Here is a 24,506-nt window from a genome sequence, read left to right on the forward strand (position 1 = left end):
ACACACACACACACACACACACACACACACACACACACACACACACAAGGTGGGGGGCAATTAAGTATAAGCCTGAATCAGTATCATAAATTAGAGAATAATCAAAAAGGAAAGCAAAGAGACACTAGATTCCACAGACACCATATGCACTGTCTGAGGCAGGACTACCACTGCTCTCTAGAGGCTGCAGTGGAGGCACAGCAGAGCAGCCAGGCAGCGTCCAAAGGCAGGAAAGCCCGGCTCGACGTCAACCCATCTGTCTTGAACAGGATTTCCTTGTGATCCTTGTTTCTACTTCCCTAATCTTTTCTAGTCATTTCAGAGTACCACAGCCGACTCCTGAATCAAAGACTGGCTACTAGAGCGACCAGGCAGTGGGACAGTAGCTCCTGGGGGGGAGGGGGTGTCCCTCCCTTTCTCCATGTCTGCATTTAGAAGGCTTCAATCTGCTGAAGCAGCTCTAAGGACAACTGAGAAGACCTCCTCCCACAGGCACTACCTGTTGCCATTCTTACATTTCCAGGCAAATAATTCCACCCACAATAATCAACTCTTACATTTAAAAATGGCATTCCAAGGTTGAGCACAGCCTTCCCTAACCCCCTGCCCCACAGCCTAACTTAGAGAGTACTCCCAGCAGGCAGCTAATGAGCCCCCACATGCTGCTGGACCTTTCTGAGCAGCTTGTGGAAGACATGCTTCATGTCTGCCATATCTAGAAGTAAACAACATTTTGAGTTTTAAGTTCCTTCACACACAGCCTGTCAACTGCTGAGACAACGGTAGAGAGGAGCATAGGTAAGCCACTGAAAGAGCAATGAAACAAGCCACTGGTGCCATCATGCTCACTTACAACCTTGCTGTTGTGTGAGCATGGTCACGCCCAGCTTCCTACCTGACTCAGAGGAGGAGCGAAAGATGTCAGCAGTGACCATGCAGTAAATGCTTATGAGCTCTTTCCTCCTAAGGGACATTATTTTACAGTCAAATGAAAGGGGGAGAGCAGGGAAGGAGAAAGCTACCTGGGGTGAAAATGATCAGTATACATTATATTCGTGCATGAAAACACCATAATGAAATCCATTATTTCATGCAATTAACATGCACTGATAAAACAAATGGGTAAGAGAGGTGATAAAGTGTATCCTTCAAACCTCTCAAAGAAACAAATAACCAGGAGGAAAAATATTCATTATTAAAACCTTAGAGCTTCTGAGATCTAAGTGAGCCAAATGGAACAAGAAAACATACTTACTTTTCAAAAATACCTTTCATTTTATATCAACCATAGCATAAATAAATGAATTAGTAATTCAAGAGTATTAAATGTTCATGTCTCAAGGTTGCTCACAGTTGAGTGAAGAAAAGCAACTCTGAGGTGATCCACATGTGAATAGGTGGACCATTTCCACCCACACATAACAGGCACACCAAAGTGAGTAGAGGGGGAATGAAGGTTGTGGACAAAGGTGGCTGTGGTGCAGTTGCTGATCTTCTGTCCTAATTCTCCAGGGGAAAACCATGGTTTATAAAGGACATCAACAGCAGTGACGATACCTCTGCGCTGGTGATGGATGCTCTCCACAGGCCCAGGTTCTCACACCACCAGTCTGTTCTTGCCATGTGCAGCTGAAGATCTGTGCATTCTTTCTCTATTAGCAGTATTTCATCCTTCAATTTGGAAATAATCTACCACAAGAAAAACAGCCTGGGAGTTACGCAAACAGTTCAAAGATTATGCACGTCAGCAAGGTAGGAGAATACAAAATCAACACACATAACACTGTGCTTCTTTAGGCTAACACAAAATAATCCAAAAAAGAAAACAAACAAACAAACAAAAAAAACACCAGCACCTGAAAGAATAAAATTCTCAGGTATTAGCTAAGAAAACAAAAGAGTTCTATTAACAAAAAAATATATTAAACACCAATAAAGAATGATTTAAAATAACAAATACTTGCGAAGAGATCCTAAGTTCATGACCTGGAAGACTTGATATTGTTGCAATAACAGTGATGTCACTGCAGCCCACACATGTGATTCAATCACTACCATAATTTCAATGGCAGAAATACAAATATCTATCCCTAAGTTCATATGGGAAAGTCCTCAACCCAAAGAATTATGAAAAATAAGAAAAAGTTGGAGGACTCACACTCTCTGACTTCCAAACTTATAAAACGACAGTCTCCAAAGCAGGTGGGACTAGCATACGGAAAGACATGAAGACCAGGGTCCACAGCCCCGAATAAGAGCTCAGCCATTTGGCCATGTGATTTCCAATGAGGGTACCAAGAGCCTTTCAACAAATGGCAACAGAAAACTAGATACCTCCTTGTAGGACAACAATTAACTAAGAATGGACTAGAGACAAAAGCACAAAATCTACAAAGTAAAACCAGAGAAATGTCCTGTGCTGCTAAATTTAGCATCAATATCTTGGTATGGCACCAAAGGTACAGGTGACAAAAGCAAGAAACAAAAGTATTTTTCAATTCTACAAAAATAGTGAAGAGGCCAAGCACAGAATGAGAGAAAATACTTACATATAACATACTCGATACAGCTTTGATGGTCAAAACATAAAGAGAACTTCTGGAATTCAGTAACAACACAAAACAACCTAATTTAAGAATGGGGAAAGGGCTTGCATACACATTTTTTTCAAAGAAAACATATGAATGGCTAGTAGGCATGTGAAAACATGACCAATGGCACTAACAAGAAGGGAAATGCAAGTCAAAATATGAGGTCCTCTTTACTGGGGACTATCAAAAATTTTAAAAGGAGAAAGAGGAAAAATAAAAGGTAGAGACTAGATGCCTTCTTTGTTGTAAAATGGTACAAATGCTGGAAATAGTATGGTTGTTGGCTTATAGTCCCAAAATTGATAAAAGCAAGAGTCACCAGAGACTCCTACAATTGTACTTCTGGGTATGGATCTAAAAGAACCGGAAACGGGATTTTCAGGTGACATTTGAATATCAGTGCTCCATGTCCACAGGGAGCAGAGTGTCCAGAGGGAGCACTATGTCCACAGGGAGCAGAGTGTCCAGAGGGAGCACTATGTCCACAGGGAGCAGAGTGTCTGTGGGAAGCACTGTCTCTATGGGGAGCACCGTGTCCACGGGGAGCACCGCGTCTATGGCCCTGTCCTTGACATTGACATCAATGGGCCATGGCTTTATTTCCACACAGCCAGTAAGTGTGACTCTTGAGGACTGGAGGCACACTGTCACACTGGCTTCGCATGTGCACAGGGAGAAGCCACAAGTTGATGACAGGTGTTTTCTTCAACTGGCTCACTGCTTCATCTTGGCTAGCCGGGCTGGCCACAGAGCTTTACAGAAAAGCCTGTTTGCCACCCCAGCACTGGGGGATACAGATGCATATCGGTCATGCATGACCTTTTACATGGGGATTAGGGATTTGAACTTGGGTCTTCATGCTTGTGCAGCAAAACCTTTACTGACTGAGCCATTTTGGCAGTTCCACGTTTTGCAGTGATCAGCAGGGCACCATGCCTTTATGCCAAGCTTCTATAGAACTCTCCCCAGTGAGTGATTTACTCCCAATAACAACTCACAGTTGGCTTCAGAATCAGAATATCTCGAGAAATACAGTAAACCCTGGGCCAACTTTGCATTCAGCTGCTAACGAAAATATTGGTCAAGAGATCTGAAAGGCAAAGTGGCAAGCCAAGCCTTAAGTGAGGGAGGACCACTAGCTATCACACACAGAGAAAATGCTGATTCATATTTAACTCAGAAAAAAAAAAAAATCCTGGTTTTCTGGCAGGCTGTTAGTTGCTAGATTAGCAAAGTCTTTTCAACATCAATCTAAAAGAATTAACGGATGAATGAATGAATGCCCGCCTGTGAGACATATTTTACATATTTAATGTTCTCCAACCTGAATGACTTAAAAGGCAGACAAGGCTCCTCCTGGAGCCCCAGCTCTGAGCACACCTGTCAGGACTGAGGGCTCCCTACACATCCCAGGGACAATTTGATTTAATAAGAAATGTGGAATGCCCCCATTGGGATCTCAGATTAGTGTGCAAATTATGCCATCACATCCCTGAAGTCTCCAATCACTTGAGAGTGCCTTCATGTAATTATGGCTCAGAATGTTTAGCCCACAACTATTAGAAATTTTCTCAAGAAAGGCTAATGAATGTTTCTTGGGCAACTGATGACCCAAAAACAGAACTTCCTGAACACTCTCCAACTCATCCTTCATACAGCTAGCTGGAAACACATTTAATTCAAAATTAAGTAAATCCAGATTAAACCCAACTGTTCTGGAAAAGCCTGATTATCCGCTGTGCCCACTAATTCTGTCTGCCATGTCAGGGGTGTCAGCAGAGACTCCATGGCTCTCCGTGTTCCAAAAACACTAGCTAGGAATGGCTCCATGTTGAATAAAAAGAAATGCATTTCTTATGATGACAACGGAAACCTAGTATTTGTTTCCTTTTCTTGGTGCCACCAAGGGTGATTAAAGCAATTTCCTAACTTCTCTTTCCCTCACAACTCTGGAAAAGTATTAGAACTAACAGGTAAGGCTCTTTAGGGCTTTCTTCCTGTCTTTCTTTAAAGAAAACCCACTGCTCTAATTGAACACTGACCGGATTATAAATGAATCAGTATTTTGACTGTAGGTTCTTAAAATGCTTGTACTAATTTGGTTTTCTTACAATACTGTTTCAGAAATACTCTATTATAAAATCATTTGAATATATGTGAAAGAAGCATTAAAGAAGTACCAAAGATAAAAGCCCAACGTGATTCATTAAAATTTGTTTTACTCCAAAGTTTCTTTCCTCAACACATTCAGGAAAAGAGGAGACACATGTTGTAGAGCAAATCACACCTACACATTAAAAGCTTTGTTGGACTCCAAAGAGACATTTTTTTAAAAAATGGAAAAAAAGACAGTCTCAATCTGTGAGCTACTCTTTTACATACAAAAAATAAAAGTAAGGGTGTATATGTATGAATGTGCACATGTGTAAACATATGTGGGGTCACAGGTCAAACTCAGGTGTCTTTCAACGGCCTGACACTTTGAGAGCAGGTATCTCACTGAACCTGCAGTGTAGAATGCCTGGCCAACAGGCTCCTAGGATCTGCCCATGTGTCTCATTAATGCTGTCCCTGTCTCCTATAGGCACATCACCTCATGCCTGGCTTAAGTGCAGGGAATCTAAACTCCAGCTCTCACACTTGTATATCAAGCACTTTTCCCCACAAGGCCCTTCCTGTTTCCATTGCTTATATTAAAAAAAAGATTTATTTTTATTGTATGTATATGGCTGTTTTGCCTGTACGTACGTTGGCAATCCACTTGCATGCAGTCCCCAAAGGGGCCAGAGAGGACATCAAATCCTCTGTAACTGGGTTACAGATGGCTGTTAGCTGCCGTGTGGATTCTGGGAACCAAATCTGGATCCACTGCAAGAACAACAATTGCTCTTAACCACAGAGTCCTTGTTCTAGCCCGAAGTTGTGTATATTTTTTCTTTTTAAATTAATTTTTCCAAGATATAATTATTTTATTTTACATGTAGGAGTGTTTGCCTGCAGGTGTAACTGCATTGTCTGTGTGCCTGGTACCTGCAGAGGAAAGACGGGCAATCAGTATACCTTAGGACTAGAGTTGCAGAGAGTTGTGAACTGCCATATGGGTGCTGGGAATTGAACCCAGGTCCTCTGCAGGAATTGAAAATGCTTTTAACTACTGAGCCATCTCTCCAGTCACTAGAATACTGCAGAACATTAACAGTGCCTTTCCCCCTTTCCTAGCAAAGAGAAGAATCAAATTATTTGGAACCAACATAACAGGTGTTCAGAATTGCAGTGAAAGGGGAAATAGCTAACATTTTAAAATTTTCAATCCTGTTGAATTTTTGCAAAAAAAAAAAAAAAATTTCCATAATTCTGTGAGGTTCTCTAAGCTATAGAAATACAAACTAACAAGGGAACTTGCTCCTGCCTACAGTTCTGAAGGGAGCTAACGCTTTTCAGCACAAACAGAAAACTACTATTTATCAAAGAAGACAGACTTTCAGAGACAGCCTTGAAAGCAAAACAGTTACCTTCTTATCAGGCTTTGGTGCATTTTGAATAGAACTCAGAGCTTGCCTTTTATACTCAAGCTTCTCACTTAGCTCTCGAAGTTTGTTTACAGCAAAGCTGGTCTGATCAGTAATCCCACTGGTGCCTTCTACTGCTTCCTCACCAGTCTCGCCTCCTGAGCCCTGGCAGAAAAACAGTAAGCCAACACATAAGGACAGAAGATCACTAGTCACCCATGTGCAACCGGGTCCCCAGATCACACATTCCCGAGGAGGGAAGAACACTGTAGAACAGCCTTTCAGCCTGCTTTTCTCCTTCCCCAGCAAAGAGAAGAATCCAGTTGTTTAGAAGCAGCCTAACAGGTGGTCAGGCTGAACGAAAGGAAAACATCTAGCAGCCCAAACAGGGGAGGAAACCCCACCGATGGATGCCCAAATGGTATGGCCAAGGTAACCTGTGCAGCAAGGGAAGGGCCAAGAGTGCCATCTCTTCAACTGGACAACTGGAATGCTCTCTCTTCCAGCTCCAAAGAACCCAGAAATCACCTCCCACTCTTCAAACACTATCAGGAAACACTTTAAAATAAAACGTCCAAATTTAACAAACTCAGTGGTATTTCTGTGGGCTTTTTGTTTTGTTTTGGGCATATTTTTGTCTTATTGGTCTTATTTGTCTGTTTTTAATTTCCATTTTTTCAGGGTTCTTTTGTGTTTTCTCTTCCTTTATTTCTGTTTTTTTGTTGTTTTTGTTGGAGGGGGGAGTAGGGTGACACTGAGACCATAACATTAAAGTTGTGTATTTGTGGGGGGGGTAAGAATCTGGGGCGAGCTGGGGGGGGGGGGGAAACATGAGCAAAATATTTAAATAAATAAATAAATTTAAAAGTGTTTAATGGAAAACTGTTCAAATCTGCACTACTAGCAGCATTTCAGTGTCACTTTCTTCAGCTCTTGAAAATGAGTTATGAAAACCAACATGTTTTACAGGTTAACAGCATTTGCAGTGTGATTTGGGAAAGCCTTGCGATCAAACAACAGATTACTCAGTTTCCACCTTCGGACACTGCAGGGAAATGTTCGGGACTCTCTTCTAGTCTTTTCTTCTTAACTTTCTCACAGATTGATTTCTTAGGGTTTTTAACTAATAGCGGCAAACAGTAAATTAATTTTTTTCAAGGGAAAATGAAAGTATTGTTAATTCTAGAAAACAAACTTTTCATTTTGGGATGGTCTTCCTTATTGTGTGAAAATATATACGTTATGACAAACTCCGACGCCCTGTCTGCACTCAAGTGAGGTCTCAGTCTTTCGTGAAGGCAAAGCTGCACATGTGAGGTGATTCCCATCAACCACTGCTCATCCGGGTGCCCTGCGTGCAGCCATCGCCGAGGTCTGCTCCTGCTGCTGCACTCGCTGGGCCTCAGCCGCCTCTCTCTGCTCATAGGAACTAAAACAAATTCCACCAGGCAGGGACAGTGTTCCTACAGTTCAGTTATTTCAAACCTTTCTTCCCAGTATTTGGTCATAACAAGACGTCCCCCTAACACGGAAGAGCGGGCGGGAAGGTGAGGCTTGACTGACCCGTTCGTCCTTATCCGAAGCCAGCTGCGAATCCTGCTTTTCTTCCTCTTTCACCATCAGCTTCTCGTACAGGTCGCTGACGATGAAGGAAGGGTAATACCTATCCCTCAGCGCCTCGTACACATCTCCTTGGAGTTTGCTGAACACCTCAATGCCCTTGTTTCCTACCAGACACTGCTGGATCTCTTTGTACAGTGACTTTTCCACAGGGATCTCCTTGCTTTCCACAAAGAAATTCTGATAGATTTCACCAACCAATTGTGGGATTTCATTCTGAAAAGACAGGAAGGTGAAGAGAGAGGAAGGTGAGAGATACTGTCTGAGAAATGATTTCCAGCAAGCTCACTACATGCTGACACTAAAAGGACAGCTTGTAGATGTAGCCTGGAACTGTAAACCTGGGGCTTGAGCCTTCTGCTTTCACAGTCAGGGTCCAGGGGAGAGAGCAGACCTTGAAATAAAACCTCCATATTTTCAAAATGCTGGAGAAAACAAGTTATAAATAAGACTGGCTCTCCTTATGCCAGATTCCTCAACCTCACAGAGACCTGACCTATAGATTAAAGTCATCCTGACTTTTATCTGGTGTTATAATGGGGCGTGACCACCTCACTAGCATGAAAACAAATTCTCACCCTAGAAAGAAGTCAGTAGAATAACCACACATAAAAAAAAAAAAACATGCCTGGTATTCTTCAGGGTTAACCCTTCAGAGTTAGGCTGTCCACATGGAACAGCCTAGTCCTGAGAGGTACACGGAAGGGGGGGGCTTCACTGCTACTCTACTAGAGAAATACAAACCTCTCTTCACATGCAGGCAATCCTCACGTGCTCCAGGGGTGCCCCTTAACTCTACAAACACTACAGACTTTTGGACAGTTGTAAAAACATGTCAACTAAATGAATATGGCCCATTTACCTGGCTGTCAGATCAAACTATGGCTATTCTCAGGAAGTGATCAAACTTTTATTTCATTGAAAATTTTCAAACTCTAGTCAATACTTTGGGGAGACACTTTAGATTAGTCTTTACACTATTCTTCTGAGAGCAGCCAAGAGTCAGCTGGAGTCGAGGCCAGTGATTATACTGAGTTACAAATGGTAATTTGAGCCTTCCAAATCAGCAATGAAAAGTATTCCCGAGATCTAAAACTATCTCAAGACTGAACTGAGCTGCTTAGTCCAATGTGTGCTATATCAGGTACTTAATTTGGTTTTCTGTTCTAGCAACATTCATATGCAAATGAAATTAAATGCTCTTTGCACTGCTGTTAATGAATCACTCATGCTATTTGTGAATTCAATGTATTTGGTAAACTTGTGAGTTAGACAGATTCACCTACACGAAGAATGCACAAACATTCTTTAATTCTCAAATACATATAAGAACTTATAAATTGCATTGTATAAACTATTTTTTTCTGTAAGAGGCATTTGAAACAAAAAATGTTTATGTTCCTATATTTAATCATATTTTTGTGAGATAAAAGGAAAAAAAAACTAATGTAAAAAGTATACATCACAAATAGAATAAAAAGCATAAAAATTGCACATGGTGATGAAATACACATGATGTTAGAGCAAGTTAATCAGGCTGAGGTGGCAGTGATAATAAGATAGTCTTTCATAAGCACAACATGAACGGGTACATATTTTTGTAGTTCACTAAAATGATGAAACCCAATCTTTTCGTACACTTGTAACTATCCCCCCTTGACTATTCAGTCAAAAGCATCTTCTATAAAAAATAAGGTACAATTTTATTTGCCCTAATAGGCTGAGATATGTTCTATTATGATGTAAAATGCTCCTTTAACACATACTTAACCTAAAGCTTCCTGGAGAAGGCGATATACTACCTATCATGCAAGCTTTCATTATCTGATGATTAATGTTCCTTACAGCATAGGTATACTACCTTGTTAGCATTCTTCAGGTGTTCCACAGCCTCCCAAAAGCCAATCAGAGTCCGCTTGTCCGTCCGCTCCATGTATGTTCCAAAGCGCTCTCGGTAGAAAGGATTGGTCATAATGTCTTCAAACTGAAGAATCTATTAAATATAACAGTTTGAATAAAAATGGATACCAGAGGCCTATGAGGAGTAGTGCTATTAGGAGGTATGGCCTTGTGGGAGTAAGTGTGGCTTTTGGAGTGTGTCAACTGGAGGTGGGCTTTGAGGTCTCAGATGCTCAAGCAATGCCCAGTGTCAATCTCTCTTCCTGCTGCCTGTCTACCTGGATGTGGAACTCTCAGCTAAATCTGCAGCACCATATCTGCCTGCAAACCACCATGTTTCTCACCATGAAGATAATGTACTAAACCTATGAACTGTAAGCAGCCCCAATTGAATGTTGCTTTATAAGAGTTACTGTGATCATGGACGGGGTCTCTTCATAGCAATAGAAACCTTATCTAAGACACAAAGGTTTCCTAAAGATCAATTGCAAATACCGGTCTGTTCTTAACTCCATGAATTAACTTCTACATTCAGTGCATTTTCAGTTCATAGACAATGTAATGTAATATACCTAATAAGATGAAATATCTATCACGCTCCTAAATTTTAAATTCAGATTACTGAACATTCAAAATACATATACTAAAAAAATCACTGATTTTATATTAAACATTTAGTCATTCAACAAATAATTATTTGACATATGTACTTGATATCAGGACACAGATAACAATACTTGTCCTAATGAGATACATGATACTAAAAGCAATAGTTGCCAATAATAAACAACTGAAGAGACATTTATAAAAGACTAGAGTCTGATGGTTTGGCATTTGTGTTTTCTGTCATATTTTATATAGGTAAGGAAAAATACAAATAAATTTGTATCCTGATTTTTTTTTTTGTTTATAGCACCACAGTCACTAACAAATCTTAAGTAAGTTTTATTTTTATTTTAACTGGCTCCTAAAACTCTACTATATAGGTTACCAAATCACTTCCATCACTCATTTATTGCTTTGTAAATTCACAGAAAAAGTGAACAGTGCATATCTGAAGATACAGAGGGAAGAACCATGAACAGGAGCTGCTGTAATAAGAGGAGGCAGAGGACCCTCATAATGATTGATGACTCAATCAGCAGAAATGCCACTAATTAATTTAGAAGTAATAACATTTAATAGGTAGAACTCAAATACAATTAGAAGCTTTTATTTTGAAATTCTTAAAAATTAACATGATGGCAATTTATAAATATTCTGAAATATCACTATTAACATATTTCTAACATCACATGCAAAAAGTCAGTACACACTCAACCCTTCTCTCACCAGCCCTTAGGCAGTCTGTGCACGTATTCAGAATATATTTTTAAGGAATTTCTGAAAACTAATGAAAGAAAATGACTTACTGAGTATTCAAAATGAAAATATTCAAACATACCAATTTTGTATTACTTACTGAGTCTTCAACTAAGTGCATTTTCTGTTTTGGTTTTTTCCATCTACTTTGCATCTTTTTACACTTACTTTCCATCTACTTCAGGAACAGAACCAGTTTCCCATAAAAGAAGCTAGTTGGTACAAATATTGTCAACCACAATGTACATCAAACAAACAGATGTGCAAGCTAACCTCAAAAAAAAAAAAAAAGGTCAGGCACACAGCGGCACCAGTGTGTAAGCACCACGGATCTTAATATTCTCTTTCCCCTTTATTTTTTCTGAACTCGTCAATCTTTCCATTGGGGATCATTTCTGTGTGTGCATGGGGCAGAGGAGGAGAGGGTCCTTGAACAGAGCAAGACAACAAGACAAAGATTTCTCTGTTTTCATGTGGCAATAAAACCTTTCAGTCCTGTAAGCTGTCACTCTGGCATTTGGCCTCAGCTCTTTAGAATCTGCAGAATGAAGAGGGTGCCCATACTTCACAGAGATTCATAATAGTTATGAATCACACACACACACACACAAAAAAAAAAAAAAAAAAAAAAAAACTGAGCAGGAGACTGAATCAAGAGTTTTTGAGAAAACAAATAATGATACATAAAATAAAATAGATATTGGTGTATTAAAAAACCAAAACTTCAGAGGTTCACTTTCTAGGCAAGGAAATATAAATGAAAGCATTAGCAGTTCAGAAAGGATTAAGAGTTCAGTTAAAACTGGAACCAGATTGGAGGGCGACTCAATGCTAGAATAAGTGCTTCATATACTCAACAAACACCTAGTGTTCAATTCCAAGCTCTGAAAGGGGGGAGGACAGACAGACACGAACACATGCACACACACACAACCTCTTTAAAGGCTTTATAAAATTAAACAGTGAAATGATCTAAGCCTACGGTTTTCTTTGGGGAAAAATTTTTAATTCTGAATTAATTTTCCTTAATACAATGAAGGCCATTCAGATTCTTCTTTTTGCCACTCTTAATATTTGGGAATTTTAAAGAATTAATCTATTTCATTAAAGTAACACATGCATTCACTTAAAACTGTATGCAGGTTACTCTCTTTTGAGATGCCCTCCACTCTTAGGTTTAGATTACTGCCCCTTCATCTGTGTGTGCTCGTGTGTGCGTGTGCACGCGGACATGCATGCATGTATGGGTGTACATTTGCACATGTGTGCAGTTGTGTGTGCCTCTGTAGACCAGGGATGGATGATGGGTGATTCCTTGGTCAGTGTCAGTTTTTCCGGATAGGGTCTGTCACTGGAACTCAGCTCCATGGCTAGACTGGCTGACCAGCAAGCTGCAGTCTGTCTGGCCCCTTCCCCTGGTGTTAAGATTATAGACAGATGCTACAGAGCCCAGCCTTTCATGTGGGTGTCAGGGATTCAAACTCGAGTTCTCTTATGTGCATGTGTGGCACGTATGTAACTGACTGAGCCATTTTCCCAGCCCCCGACTGTCCTTTTCTTAAGGTTTTCTCTCTCCTTTTCTCTGAGCCCCCATTAGTCAAGTCTACATTAATATTTTTCTGAAAATCCTCCATCTTTCACATGCAGTATCTGCTGACATCCCCTTTCTCTTTCTTACACAGTTTTCAGTGTTTCTCTTTCCTTCATTCTAGTTCTTTTAAGTTGTACCCGTTAAAGTGGATGGACCTTTATAGCACTAATCTCATACCTTTAGATTACAGACATTACAGTGTGTATTTTTCCTAAGTGTTGGTTTAACAGTATCCCACAGACACTAACACACATCCTCACTCCACTTAAGTTATTGATTTTCCTTTATGATTTCCTTTTGACTGAAGGCTTAGTTATGTTATTTTTAGTTCCAAAAATCAGGGAATTTTCTAGATCTTTTTCTATTATTCACTTCCAATTCTAATTCTACTGTGGACAGATAATAATCTCTGCATGAATTCCTTTAAATTTGGGGAGAATAACTGTATCATTCAGCAATATAATTTTTCTTAGCGGTTGCCTAGTGTATAAAAGTGAGAAAGCACACACACTGCTGTTTCCCGAGTAACTCTGGGAAATGTCTACTAGCTCCAGTTAGAGTTGCCGATGGCCAGGTCAGCTGTAGCCTTGCCCACATTCTGTAAGCCTGCTGTAACAATTGCTTAGAGAGGCTGATTAATGTCCACAACCATAACTGAACACTCTCCCATTCACTTGTTAGGTTGTGCTTTATGTCAATATTTCAACACTTCTTTATGTCAAAGAAGTTCTCTTATTGACTAAATACATAGTTAGGATTTCATGTTTTCTTCATGGCTTGATTCCTTTATCATAATATAATGTTCTTTATCTCTGGTTATATTCCTTGTTCTGAAATCTGTTGTGGATTTTAACAACAACACAAAAACAAATATGTTTTTGTTCAGGTGTGGGATGTGGGACTGATTCAGATAGGCCACAGCAGCAGACTATTTGCCTCCCTTGGGCTCTGAGAGGAGCTCTTTGCCAGCTACAGAGAGTTTAAATCTAAGGATTCTAGAGAGAGGGTGGACTCTTAGAGCCCAGAGAGTGGAGATCCAAGAAAGAACAATGCTGCCCTTACTTCCTCCTTGCTGTTCCTGGTTGCTGTTGTGAGACAAGAAGTTGGAGATCTCCTGAAAGGAGAACTGGACTGGCTGCAAGGAACCCCCCCCCCCCCCCCCAACCCTAACCAGCAGGAAACAGATAAGAGAATTGCAACCCTCTCCCATTAACCCTTTCTCTCTCCTACCTGGTGTTGGAAGGAATAGGAAGAATAGGAAGGAATAGGAATAGGGGTGGAATAGGAAGAAAAAGATAAAAGAAGCATAAATAAATGTGTGGTTTTTTTTTTTTTAAGTACACCAATAGAAATCTGTTTTGTCTGACATCAGCATTAGCTACCCCACGTTTCTTTTATTAGTGTTTACAGGACATGTCCTTCTCTTTCTTACTTTTTAATCCAAATGTTTCCTTATAGTTCATTTCTTATAAGGAACATACTTTCCCAGCCTTTTAACATGCTGACAATCTCTTTCTTTTACACTGGATGGCCTAACTAATTTAGAAGTGAATATTTTGAAGTAAACTTGATGGTAATTCTTGACCACATTGAGATTAGGTATAGAAAAGTGTTCTCTCCATTGATGAAGACAAAAGTCAAATCAAACCAGTTTTAACTCCAGCAGAATAAACCACTATTGGGATTCTACAGTATTTCTGCATCTTTCAGACTTAAGAAACACTTTGGCTATAAGAATAAGCTCATGCTATAAAAAGTATGTTTCTTCTTTCCTGAGTATTTAGAAAGAATGAATTTAAAATGCAGCAAGCTTTGGACTGTCTTCTTGTAGCCATCATACGGCAACTTGCACAGAAATCACGTTCCCACCACTTTCCTGCACTATAACCTTAACACTGGAAAGCCATTAGGTTCCTCTCTTAGGTTCACATGTTGTATCTCTACTTGGCCATTTACGTTTCTATTTTATAATAAAATGTGATTCTTTGTAAATAGGCATTTTATCCTATTCCTTATTCTAGTCTAATAACCAATCAGTGAACCCTCAATCAGTGTCTGTTGAATGAGTGAATGAATTAAAATAATGGAAGAACACAAGATGAGTTCCTTCCCTGTGGTAAATATTGGTAGACATTAAGACAACAAAAACTGAGGGAAGAAGGCAAAACTCCACCTGCCAGGTCTCCTCTCCAACCCTCACCACAGTAAAGCTCCCATTTTCATCATAAAGCAGAATGCCAGAAAGTCCAGCTGTGAGCAGTCAGACAGACCATAATGTGGCTATCCCACTATCAAACAGAGGCTCCCTGAGACTGCACTGGTGCCACTTATGTAAGATGCTATAGAATTCTACCGTATAGGATGGCGACCTTCCTGAAGAGCTCTGATGAAGAGCAAGTCCAGAACAGAGAGGAACATGAGCTCATCCTAGAAGAGGGAGGCAGGGGAAGCATACCACGCACCTGGTTCAGACACACACACAGTTAGGGACGCAGACTCCAAGTCAGGGAAAAGAAAAACTGGAGGCTGCTGCCGGGTTAAACTACAGCACTGGTTTCTTTGTGGCCGATATCTGATGAAAGAGGGATTTGGCATTTGCGGTGAAGCCCTGCTCCTTCAGCTCCTTGGGACACACTGCAGCGGTGTCCTCCATCCAAACTTTTTCCAGGTCTCAGAAAACAAGTGTAGTCCCTGCACCTAAAATAGTTCCTAAAATGGGGCCAGAAAGTATCCCTGTCCTCTGCAGGTTTTAATCGCTATCACCAGACAGTCTAACATGCTATGACACAAAAACTGGCAGTGCCATGCTATGGTGTAGTCAACAGATTTGTGAATCAAACACACTGCCACTCCATTATCTAAAGACCAAGAAAATAGCTCGCAGCAATTTGGCCAGAGCTAAGTGAAGTAGTCTCTCCTTCCTAGGAGGTACTTTTGATCTAGTTGTTAAAGGGTGACTTTGATCAAGGCCCTACGAACAGAATATGTTTCTCTTGAAGTTTCTCTTGAAGAAGGTACACATACATCTGCCTATCATCAACTGCCATTTACAGGATTTAAGGACAGCCAGGAAAGGTAGCTTTTCCTCATGAAACATGCCTTAAACACTAAAGTGGTAGGGGGGTGATATGCTCTGTTTATAATAAATTGATATGGTCAAACAAGAGGCTGCAGATTCTACCTTCTGGCTCTGAGGCCCTTCTCCTTCATCCAAGGCCCCATCCTCTTGCTGGTCGTAGGCAGGGCCTCCCAGGACGCGGATCCTCTTCTCACACTGCTTCTTTGCCACTGTCAGCTGGTTAATGTACCTTTTCATGTTCCTGGCCCTCAAGAGGTCTGTTTTCATGGCAGCTGATTCCTTACCTTGAATAAGAGGAATAGCAGTCAGTCAGGAGACAAGGAACACAAGAATCTGAGCCAGATTAGTGTTTGATATACTGCTTTTAATTTTTTAAACTGAATTTTATTTTATTTTTGAGGCAGGGTTTCACCATGTAGCCCTGACTGGCTTGGAGCTTGCTCTGAAGACTAGACTGGCACAGAAACCTGCCTGCCTCTGTATCCTGAGTGCTAGGATTAAAGGCATGAGCCATCACACCTGGCTTTGATGTGCTGTATTTCAAGCAACAGATGAGAATTCAATAGATGGAAATTCATTATAAACAAGTACAGGTTTATAAGTAAAAAATCTAACCATTTATAAATCTTACACAAGTGTAAAATGTTTATAAAACCTCTCCATATGTACACTCAGTAACTGATTTATGAACATATGAATATATAATATCTGACTATGGCTATTTATACATATTTATTTATAGGCATGTATTGAGCGTGCACCGTGTGTCTGTCAGGCACTGGCTTGACTTTTGAGATTCAAGGCCAGTTGTTTTACTTCATGGGACATTTTAGAGTCTAGTAAGGAAAAGAAACAAAGATAGCATAAACAATTAAAAGTATAATATGAGCATAAAGGAAAATATAGACATCCTCAAATGGTTTCACAAAGGTCTAGCCTGGGCTTTCTTAAGGACATTACATCCATGAAGACACAGAAAACAAACAGAACATGGCAGACAGAAGGACTAGCAAGACTAGAAGTGAGAACCCTGGACCATGAAAATGAGAACTTTGGGGCCTGTAGAGCAAATGTAAATACAGCTCAGATCCAGATGAACCTAAGGTAGTCAAAAGCCAGACGATGCCAGGGCAAGACTATGTTCTTCTATTCAAATGTACTGCAAGGCTTTTAATGGGCTGAGAGAGCTGCTGTCTTAGGGTTTCTACTGCTGTGATTAAACACCTGGACAAAAAGTAATTCGGGGAGAAAATTTATTTATTTATTCCATCTTACACTTCCACATCATTGTTAAGCCATACTTTTCCTTTCTTGTTCATACATAACACAGATGATACATAAACACAGTATCACAATATAAAGACTATTAAAAACTTTAAGATCCCACAGTCTTTATAAATTCAAACATATATAAAGCCCAATGTCTATTTAAAATATTTAAAATCTCTCTTAAAAAATCTAAAATCTCTCTAAAATTACAATATTTCTCTAAAACATCCAAAGTTTCTCTAAAATATCCAGTCTCTCTAAAACACCAGTATCTCTCTAAAATTCCAAAACTGTATTAAAAACTCTTAAAGTCTCTTAACTTTGTGTTCCTGTAAAATAAAAAAATAAGTTAAATATAAGTTACTCCAAGAGGAAGAAATAAGACCCAGACTCAATCCAAGCAAAGCAACACCAAAGTTCAAAAGTATAAAGAATTCAGTGCTTGCTGGACAGTAGTGGCGCATGCTTTTAATCCCGGCACTCGGGAGGCAGAGACAGGCGGATCTCTGTGAGTTCAAAGCCAGGCTGGCCTACAAGATCCAGGACAGCCAGGGCTGCACAGAGGCACCCCGTCTCAAAACAACAGCAAAAGGTTCAACAACAAGGAATGTAGTGCTTGACCCACTCACGATCCTCTGAGCTCCAAAGGGTTGGGAAGCTAGCTCCCCCTCTCTGGCCTGCCATCCCCAGCACACACACACACACACACACACACACACACACTCACAACTTTATCACCTAGGCTCAGGGCAGCTCCACTTCATGGCTGATGCTGTCCTGGTGTCATCCCATGGGTCCTGGCAGCTCTAAAATGCTGGGGTCTGCTATATCTGGGCTACACTTTCTCTGATAGCCTCTGCTAGAGCTCTCTTCAGGGACTCCAGCCCTGCCACACAGTACCAAGCCTCATCTGCTCTCCACAACCCCTTCATGCCATCAAAACCTGGGCACTCTTCCACATCACCAGGTGTGCCTGCTAGCATGAGATGCAGCATTTGCCCCCTCTGGATTGGCCTCTTCTTAACCACAGCTGGTTCTTCAGCCTCAGTTTAGTGGTGTTGCTTGTCTCAGAGAAACAAGAGTTCAACTTTAGTGGTTCTTAATTTAAAATATCAAATAGCTCCAATAATGTCTTTAAGGGACCCCCAAGCTTCCCTCTCAAGCCCCACAACTCAGGTCTCCTCCATCTGCACTGCTCACTGCATTGTCTTCTAAGTCCCCACATCTCATTAAACTCCGAGCAGTCAATGGATTCTCTAGCCCAAAGATGCACAAATCCTTCCACAATCCCCCAAAGAAACACACAGTCAGGTCTGTCATAGCAATACCCCAATTAACCTGTTAACAATTTCCGTCTTGGTTGGAGTTTCCTATTGTTGTGGTAAAACACCATGACATAAGCAACTTGGGGAGGGAAGGGTTTAGTTCACTTATGACTATTAGGTCACAGTCCATTGTTGAAAGAAGCCAGGGCAGGAAGTGATGTGGAGACCATACAGTGATGCTGCTTACTGGCTTGCTCCTCATGGCTTGCATAGCCTGCTTTTTTGTAGCACTCAGGATCCCCCGACACTAGGCAGTGCCAGCCTACTGGGTTGGGCCCTCCTCATCAGTCGTCAATCAAGAAATGCTCCACAGTTTTACCCACAGCCCAGTCTGGTGGGGGGCATTTTCTCAGTTGAGGTCTCATCTTCCAAAATCACTGTGTCAGGCTGACATAAATCAGCCAGCACATGTGCCATGGATGAGTTCAATTCCATCAGGTTTCATAAGAAGCAGGGTCCGACAGTGAGCGACTGTTGGCCTAAAGGAAAGGTCACTGGAAGACTGCCTTGGTAAGGCTGAGCTGAGAGGGAAGGAATTGGTAGTTCATGGCACTGATAGTTCAGAGGATTTAGGGATTTGAGGATTAAGAGCCAGTGGCTAACAGACAGACTAAAGGGCAAATAACTCAGAATTAAAAACAATAGAAGAGGCATTAAATGTGGCTTCTACAACTTTGCTATAATCACAATGGAGAAAGCGAGGCCCATTACTGGATCAGAAACATTAGAGAGAAACTGGATCTGCGGAAGATTACAAATTCAATTTTGGATTATGTGGTAGATATTCTCTACAAGTGGCCCCAATATTTTCCATCTCACATACTCCTTTTGCAATGCCATTCCTAGGAATTTCCCTATGGAAAGCAGGACATACGTCGTTCGGTGGGCTTACAGCCATGGTGGAAGTGACCTGCAGGTTTGTGACACTGCATGCCATCCACTGCCAAGGCATCCAGACTCTGGGGTCTGAAGAATCACTCCATGGAGACATCTATTACAGAGTGGAGCCTGACTCCCACAGACCTTGGCTTCACTGAGACTTTGGCACACATTAAGTTCCAGGTTGGCACCCCAGAAGTCCACCAGCTTGAGTGGGAATTACAATGGATGTCACATTAAACAGGAGAAAGGAATTCTTCCCAAAGCCCGCCCCAATACAGAATCACAAGCAAGAGTGAGAGCCATTGCTTAGGACAACTTAGGTCATGTTTGTGTGTGCATGCTAGCTAGTGTTCTGTCAGCCTGACACAAGACTCCCCTTAAGACAAGCCTGTATTACATTTTCTGGAGTCCTGTGGGAAGCTCCCTGTGGGCACTGCTATCTCTAGGCTGGTGTTCCTGGTTATTATAAGAAGTAGGCTGAGTAAGCCACGAGGAGCAAGCTAGTAGCAGCAATCCTTTGTGGTCTCAGCTTCGGTTTCTGTCTACAGGTTCCTACTCTGACTCCTCCTCCTGCTAGAATACAAATGTAAGCTAAAATAAATCCTTTCTTTGCCAAGATTGTGGTGTTTTATCACAGCACTAGAAACCCTAAGACAGTCATGCAGCAGCAAAAGATAACGTAGAAGAGGCAAATGTGGCTGGGGCTTTTCAGATACACACGTGGGAATATAAGGTTTCTTGACTCGTAAATGGTACATGAGTGGCTGAGACAATGCAAAGGGAAACAAAATATTCCAATAATGTTAACAAACCTTACACCTAATGTGACAGGGACACACAGGAGGATTATAGATATGGGTATAATTAGATACAGTTTATATACTTATTTTCTTTTCTCCACGTGTATGTGTGCATAGTATTAGAGTATATAGGTGTATCTGTGTGAGGGACATGTGTGTGTCTATATATGTGCATGTTTGTGCACATACATGTGTGTAGAAGCCCAAAGCAGATGTCAGAAATCCCCCTTAGTCACTCTTCTACCTTACTTTTTGAGGCAGTGTTTCGAGAGCCAGCTTGCTCTAGGGATCCCCATTTTCCAACTTCTAGGGAGAGAATTACAGGTGGGCCACCTTACCAGCCTGGCAGTGACATGGGTTCTGAGGATCCAAACTGCAGCCCTCGTTTCTGCAGCAAGCACTTTAAGCACTGAGCATTCTGCTCAGCCTCGTCTTATCTGTCCATAACTGAATGTTAGAGATCTCTCGGGTACTACTGTATGCACAGGAGACAGGGCAGTGTACAGGCAGACAGAGCTGGGCTGGGGAGGGAGATGGCTCAGTAGTGAAAGCACTGGCTGCACAAGCAAGGGGCTGCAGTGTGGATCCCTGTTTCTCTTCTTCAGAGCCAGAGTCCTTAGAGAAAGCACCCGAAGAATGTTAGCCTTATTGTTCCTGGCCTTTCAACCACATTTGACACAGTTCACTCACCAATTCAAGAAGTACTTGATGAGTCTAGGACAGAGGTGACCACTGCATTAAAAATACAAAGGTGACCCCTGGGAATGGCACCTGGTTTGCAGGAGTCAGAACACACTCTGAAGATGAATCATAATGCATTTGGTTAGGGTCTATATTTGCTTTCTCTCAAAGCACAGTCTGAGTAAGGTTTCTGCACATCTTCCCTGGAGACTTCAGCTCATGCCTTCCTTTGAGTCCCGCTTAGTCACCACATGTAATGCACAAGACAGTACCAAGGCAGACTGAGCACATCAGTATCGTGAAGCACTGTCAGGAGAAAAGTGGCCTTCTCGTACCCACAATCACAGGCAGACTGCAGGTCTACAGCTGTCCATACATGCCATGAGTGTGGCTGTTTCCCCATATGGAGCTGAGGAGCTATTATCATCTCATTTCAAACACAGCTTCTGAACTTGTCCTCTGTTGGCTAATAGTAGTACTAACCAGAGCTCCAACTATCTCAGAAATTATCAAAAAGGGGGAAAATATTTTAGAATTCTATTGTAGTTTGCTTTAAATTAGTCTAGTACATACCAGATGCTTTGTAGGTATAAGTTCACTTTTAAATACACACACACACACACACACACAGAGAGAGAGAGAGAGAGAGAGAGAGAAGATGACTTCCTAATACAAAGCTGGCAGCGTTTCCCAGCAGCTACTAATTGTCATAAACTGCAAATTAATGCTGCCAGGAACTCAAAAATATTTGCCTTTCTCTTCAACTTGGGGCTGCTGTGTTCTCTCTGAATAAAGAGCAAACACGGTTACCTTAGCAAACCTACCACCTGAAGTGTCACAGTCTCAAGTGTCACTTCACCACAGTGGAGGAAGTAGAAACCACAGCAAGTCGAGTGCAGAGCCACATACTCCACAGTGGAGACAATGAAGCCCACAGACCTGGCACAGCCTCATCCTAAGGTGCCTAAAGCTGCCATTTCCTTCCTCAATCGCCCCATCTGCTAAAGCTGGGAGAGTTTCCTTTTGTTTAGGGTTCCAACATGCATGTGATGCATTTCTGAAATAATTATGTCAACTCAAGGCACACACTAAATTTAGAACCTGGCTTCCAAGTCAGCCCTGAGTGATGAGCAGACAGATATAAGATACAAATCAGAACATATAACCTCCAACTTCTGAGGTGAAGAGTTAGCTAAATGCGCACTGTAGTGGAGATTTCTATGACTAGAAGTCAGGATACCTTCATACCAATTCTGACTTAAATATGTGACTAACTTCTACTTTCAAACCAGATGTCTTGGACTCAACTCCATTTTATAAGGGGCAGGTGTTAGAAAATGCTGTCTTGGGGAGCATGGAAGAGAGTTGGCTGTAAGAAAGAGGAATCATGAGACTACAATCAGTGTGGCAAAAGTGCCCAAACCCTCAATGCTTCAAGGCCAAAGAAAGACAAGGGAAGGTAGTAATGCTGGGCTGCAGATGGTACTCACCACAGAACTCGGCAGGGAGAAACCTTGGCTACAGCCCCTAAAAGCAAGAAAAGGGAAACAGCCCCACACCTTCTGTTAGTGCAGCCAGGCTGTTACACACAATGCCATGGTCAACCACCTCTCACCATTCTGGAGGCTATCTCGTCCAAGATGGATGTGTCATCACACTCTGTCTTTTTCCTATGTCCCCACATGGAGCAAGGGGCAGGGCAGCTTTCTAGAGCCCCTTTCTCGGGTCTTAATTTCCTTCCAAAGACCCAATCACCTTTTTTGGTGGGCTTGGGTGGTGTACACATAGGTGTGTGCGCATGTGCATATAAAGGTGGAGGCCAGAAACCAATACATGGCATCTGTCTCAATCACTCCGTTAATCTTAATGGATGTTATTTCTTAATCTGGGTTCCAGGCTGCCCATCCAGACATCTGTGACATGACTACAGTCTCAATATGTGAGTACTCCCGCATTTGTCATTAGACTATGACCTCCTTTGGTTCAGGGACACTTTTAGTCATTATACTGCTGTACTCAGTCTACAATGGCACTCAAGAAATGTTTGCTGAGTAAAGAAAGGCCCTTTTCTAATGATTCCTGGACATTCTCTGCTGATATGAAACATCTTGGAAGATCCCAAGGGCTCTCCTACCTACGGAGAATCCGAGGAAGTATCGTTGAGCTCGGAGAAGAGACATAAGATATTAAATATGACAGACAGGCAGGCGGTTCCTGACAAGAGTAAAAGAGCAGCACACAAAGAAGACATGGGGTATGGGCAACTGCTTAGACAGGACAGGGAAAAAGAAACTCCATGAGGCTGGACCACAGCGACGGGTCAAATGGCAGGAGGCAAAGCAGAAGACACAGAGGTCAGAATGTTCATGGCAAAACAAGAGTCTTGCATTTGAAAGCATTTGAGTGATATCACAAGATCTATACAGATTGTTAAATCACCAAGCCCTCTAGAGAGAATTACACAAGTAGTCAACAATGCCCAACCCAACAGTCAAAGAGAATGAGAACTGGAAACAGTTCCTGGAAGTTAGCCAGTGCTTGCCAACCTCCTCCAATTCCAAGACCAACAAGTGCTTAACGTAAGCAATGGGGAAAATCCAAACAGTTTATATTTGTCCATTACTTGAGTGAATAAAGATTGGGGAAAGAGAGTTTGTTGAGTGAATTAAACCAGAAACATACTGTTCATGATTTATAAGTTTGTAATAATGTTATCCTCATCTCACACAATTTAATTTTCATGCTCATAAGCCAAGCATGAGTTCTGTCACGGGCCTCTCTGACAGAGCCCTATCTGATATACTCCTATCTCTAGGTACTACTCACTCCTGAAGGGCTGGAAGGGTCACACTGGCCTATAAGCCTCCAAGGCTCTCCCTGCCTTCAGTGAGCTCCTCATTCAAGCTCCCATGTGAGCCGTGAAGCTGTCCTGGCTTGGGAGATCAATTGCTGAACTCTGCCCTCAGTGTAATCGTGCCAATTCTGAACAATAGTAAACTAAACACATTAAAACAGAACACTGAGCCTCTGCCATGCAGACTGTGAAAGCATATGCTGAGCCTGATGGCCAACTGATGGGCAGAGTGATTGGAATTTTATGTAAGAAGTGGGAAATAGTAAGAGCTGGAGAGGACAGGAACTCCACAAGGAGAGCAACAGAACAAGAAAATTTGAACACAGGGAACTTCCCAGAGACTCATACTCCAACCAAGGACTATCCATGGAGATAACCTAGAACCCTGACAATGCAGCCACTTCTGATGAGAACTGATAGACTAAGATCAGAAAGGAGAGGAGGACCTCCCCAATCAGTGGACATGGGGAGGGGCATGCATGCAGAAATGAGGGGGGAGTGTGGGACCGGGAGGAGAGGAGGGAGGGGCTTATGGGGGGATACAAAATGAATAAAGTGTAATTAATAAAAGTTAAATAAAAAAAAAACAGAACACTGTAATAAAACTGCCATCCCTGTTACTCTTGTACCTTAGATCCATTTCAGTAAGAGTTACATGACCTAATACATAGTCAATGGAAGTAGCTCCGTAGCTCAGGCTAGCAGGTGAGCATCATATTCAACATGGATACTTTGGACAAAAAGCTTATTTCTATCTAGGATGGCAAGGAGCAATAGGGGAGAAATTTCATCATACTACCCTCAACAGTGCTACTTAGAACTATAGTAGCCCAGTGAGAAAGGGACTTTTCTGAACTAAATTTATACCAGCAAGGAAAATCATGGAAAAGATGAGGTCAGTGAATCTAGTACATTCTCTAAAACATCTGTCAGACTTCCTTGTAAGAGCAATGAGAGTAAGGAGAGGAACACACCAATCTCCTTAGAGGTTCTGTTTTTGGAGGTTTCAAAGACAAGCCTCCCTTCCTCATTCAGAGTAAATCT

The 24,506-nt window shown here is 41.6% G+C and overlaps 1 protein-coding gene across 3 annotated transcripts in view; it reads right to left on the minus strand.

The window, feature by feature from the left end:
* Snx25 (sorting nexin 25) overlaps positions 1-24,506 on the minus strand; it is a 148,081-nt gene that overhangs the window by 53,450 nt on the left and 70,125 nt on the right. For all 3 annotated transcript variants that reach the window (XR_008718584.1, XM_055593594.1, XM_055593593.1), the window contains 5 exons: positions 15,754-15,935; positions 9,582-9,713; positions 7,664-7,936; positions 6,104-6,265; positions 1,558-1,689 (listed from right to left, as the gene is read on the minus strand). Coding sequence is in view for 2 of the 3 variants with exons in the window: in XM_055593594.1 (XP_055449569.1) it covers positions 1,558-1,689; positions 6,104-6,265; positions 7,664-7,936; positions 9,582-9,713; positions 15,754-15,935 (881 nt within the window). In the remaining variant the exon portion in view is untranslated. The remainder of the gene's footprint in view (positions 1-1,557; positions 1,690-6,103; positions 6,266-7,663; positions 7,937-9,581; positions 9,714-15,753; positions 15,936-24,506) is intronic.

The sequence above is a fragment of the Psammomys obesus genome, unplaced genomic scaffold, assembly GCF_907164565.1.
Source record: "Psammomys obesus unplaced genomic scaffold, mPsaObe1.curated_primary_1811, whole genome shotgun sequence".
In the NCBI taxonomy this organism is placed as follows: domain Eukaryota; kingdom Metazoa; phylum Chordata; class Mammalia; order Rodentia; family Muridae; genus Psammomys; species Psammomys obesus.